Below are 3,849 nucleotides of genomic sequence, written 5' to 3' on the forward strand. Positions count from 1 at the left end.
CGACTAATGTTTCTATGGGGTTATGTTGACAGATGCCCAAGTTTATTGTATGACATCTATGATCTATTTATTTCGACCATCACTTACCGCTAAAGCCATCTATAGGAAAACGGCGGAAGCAAAGTTGTACACCTAATCCGAGGTGGTTCCCATATCACCAATCCATCAATCTCTTCATACCTGCCACCAATGTTGCCCAGATGAGGTATACAATGGACTCTCTGGGGGCGGATGCAGATACTTCTCGATGTTAGCTAACAGGCTGAGCTTGAGAGCCCATTCTTCCAAGCATTTGCCGCGAGGACCCGTGCTCCTAGATCCCCAAATAGAAGACCAGGCAAGTTCTTCCCCGCAACGACGACCAGATGGGGGAGGAGTTCATACGTGAACTCAGCCAGTTTGAGCCAGAGGGGCGGGAATATACTCCCATAACTATTACTTGCTTCCTTTCGCTGTCCTTTAGAATGGCGCACTGGAGGGAGGGGGAAAGACAAGGTAGCCTTCCGCCATGTAATAGCAGCTATTACAGTCGAATCCACCACCTAATATAGGTGATTCTTGAGAGTTCTCCACGACTTAATGATTATTCTGATAAATGAACTATGCTCCGTCATATTCTGCAAAAACATATCTTGTCTGACAGGCATGATTCAAGTTTATCTGTAGGATGCGACAGTATATTTATCCTAGCAGAAATCGCATCCTCCAGGCTCCCCTTCTCTCCTCGTGAATCGCATAGTCATCACCCGAGGACGCCAGCATATCTTCGCCGGTAAGAGATTCTACCTCCATTACGGGGCAGTCGCGAGCGTCTCTGACAAGCGCCTGCCTATCCCCGTCATTGGGAGGATTACTCACCACTGACGGTGCGGAGCGCTCATGAGCATCCATAAAGGACATCTGCTTATCCCAGCCGATGAGAAGCTTGGCTTCTTTCTTACTCGGTGCAAGGCGTCCCTGGGCATCCGCTTATCCTTATCAGTATTCCCGTAGCTAAATTGTGGTTAGTCTCCTCAAATAGAGGATTCATCTCCATCTCGTACATCGGCTGCGTATCCGACTGGTCTTTGCTGGTTCACGCAGCTGGGGATGAATTTATGAGCCCGCTGGGAGCGGGTTGTACATTTCATCTTTCCAGGTTGCCTTACAGGCGTTGTCTCCAATCCGATGGCCAGTTTACCAGTGGACTTGCACGCCTGACATTCCGGCTGTTTCGCCTTGATGAAGTGAACTACACTTCATGAAACGTTGGCATTCCAAGAATGGATCTAGACATGAAGGAAATCCACTAAACGCATAATCTTTATATTATCTGTATTACATTTGTATTAACAACAATATAGGTCATTGTTTATTTAGATTTTAAAATCGTAAAATATAAAATATCCGTCATTCAAATAATTATAAGCGATGAGTGTGCATAGATCATTGTCAGTGAAAAATATCAATTTATTTACACATCACAAAACGCATCTTTGATTTAGTATTATAAAGAAATATTATATATGTCGAAATGGCGTAGATATCAAACAGTGAATGTAAAAAAAATTAATTCTATATCTTTTTCTTATTTTATACCGGCCAAAATTATATTATCTTTCGATTTTGTTAGCATAATTTTTGTCAAAGCGAATCGAATGCGTTCAAATTTAGACAGCAAACACTTGGTGGATGTACTTTATACATAAAGTATAATGAGATTTGACATTGTACACCATGATTTTTTAATTTTTTATTAATTTTCTCAAAATCGCATTATTATATTTTTTTCTTCTCTTTATGATGTAGTTTTTACCATTATGACCTAATTAGTAGTTTAATTAGTAGTTAGAATTAGATTTAGTGTTTTATATTATGACAAATACTCATGATACTCAAGGTATAGATGAACAACAGAAAGTCATCGTAAAGGGCCACAAACAGTGTGGACATACATAAGATCGTCTAGCATTTTGGCATCTCCAAATCAACAGACTAAGTTTCTTAAGCGTTAAAAAAGAGTGGTCGACCATATTACTTTTCTCGTCGATTGCAACATCCTTCGCATATCTCGCAGCAACTCACATCGTACGGCGCCGGACCTGCTAAGGAAATATTGTTTTCTATACAATCTAATCCGTTCGTACAGATCATACGCCGTCGCCTGCAGGTCGAAAGAATGTGTATGAACGACCTGTAAAGAAACCATTCATTTCCACAAAGAATTAGAAGTAGTAGAGGCCACACTTCAATTAGGTAATTCAGCAATAATCTTCTGGAATGACAAATCAATATTATACTATCATTATCAAACAACATGAACTTATTTTTGTCGCTGTAGAAGATATCAGATTGTTAAGGTATCTAGTTGAAGTATGCTTTGACTCTACTCGCGCCTTCTAATTCTTTGCGGAAATGAATGATTTCATTACAGGTCGCTGTTCACATACTCTTTCGCCTACAGGTGACGGTGTATGATCTGTATAAACGGATTAGATTGTATAGAAGTCGATATTTTTTTAGCAGTGTCCAATGCCGTACGATATGGGTGCGAGATCTTATCTTGAACATGAATATTTGTCATAATGTAAAACACTAAATCTAACTGCTAAAATTAGATCATAACAATAAAAACTACGGCTATGTCATGAAAAGCAAAGAAAGTACAATAATGCGATTTTGGAAAAATTAATAAAAAAATTTTAAAAATCATGGTGTACAATGTCAAATCTCATTGTACTTTACGTACAAGGTTCACTTGTCATCAAGTGCCTGTTGTATAAATTTGAGCCTATTCAATTCACTTTGACAAAAAGTTATGCTCAAAAAATTGAAAAATATAATTTTGACCTGTACTATATTTAACATGAATTATATATTTTTTTCATAAATTCTATATCATTTTAATAAAAACTGTTTTCTATTTAATATTTTTCTCCGAAATAAAAAAAACCTGTTTTTTTTTTCATTTCTAATATATCGGAATAGGACCTAATTCTGTTCAGAGATTTCCGATCAAAATGAAGTTTGTTTTAAATATATTTTAAATTAATCGTAATTCATATGCTCACACACTACTTAACTGTGAATTTGTATATACGTTCAATATTCTGTTAACACAGTCAAATCTCCGGAATCTCTGGGTAACCACTTAACGACATTGCTCTCGGAAGCAGAGCATAGAGTTCAAGAGTTCGGTGGCAGTACTTTCGGCAGCGGCAGAACAAATCTGGAAACACCTTGCCATAGAACCAGTTTCACCACGCAACACAACAATCTCACGGGATGCGGTGGCAGCACAGAAAATAAGCAACTCACCTTGTGGGAAAGGAGATCTAGGGCCCTCAGAAAAATGTTGCTAGGTTTCGACCAAGCGCGTGAGTGTAATAGATTTAATGTAAAATATTTAATATAAAATACAAAAATAAAAATTAAGATTCTTTCCAATTCAAGAAAGAAAAAATAAATACAATAAATTCAAGACAATAGGAATCTGCGCCATAATTTGGGCGCTGACTATTGTATTTATACAATAATATATAAATATAAAATATATAAATATAATATATAAATATAAAAAAAAATTAAGGTTAAAGAAATAAAATTGATAATACATCAATTAATGATAAAACAAAGACGAGATATACGTTTCGACTAACTTCTAGTCTTCTTCTTGTAAAAAAATTTTTCTAGTCAGTGATGATAGTATAATGACGATCCGCTAACTTTCTCCCGCAACTCGGGCTCATCTCAAAATCAGTTTGCAAGCTGGATGGTCTAATTATTTAATTCCTTAAACTGATCAGGATAAAACAAAAATCACAACGATAGTGGATTGAAAAACGTCGACGGATAAGGTCACTTAAAAAA

At 36.8% G+C, this 3,849-nt stretch overlaps 1 protein-coding gene across 1 annotated transcript in view; it reads left to right on the forward strand.

Moving 5' to 3' along the window:
- The window catches only part of LOC105626871, a 107,151-nt gene that overhangs the window by 55,835 nt on the left and 47,467 nt on the right, over positions 1-3,849 (forward strand). Inside the window, exon 5 of the mRNA XM_012208162.1 lies at positions 3,102-3,356. Coding sequence (XP_012063552.1) covers positions 3,102-3,356 — 255 coding nt within the window. The remainder of the gene's footprint in view (positions 1-3,101; positions 3,357-3,849) is intronic.

Source organism: Atta cephalotes, assembly GCF_000143395.1.
Source record: "Atta cephalotes unplaced genomic scaffold scaffold00007, whole genome shotgun sequence".
Lineage (NCBI taxonomy): Eukaryota > Metazoa > Arthropoda > Insecta > Hymenoptera > Formicidae > Atta > Atta cephalotes.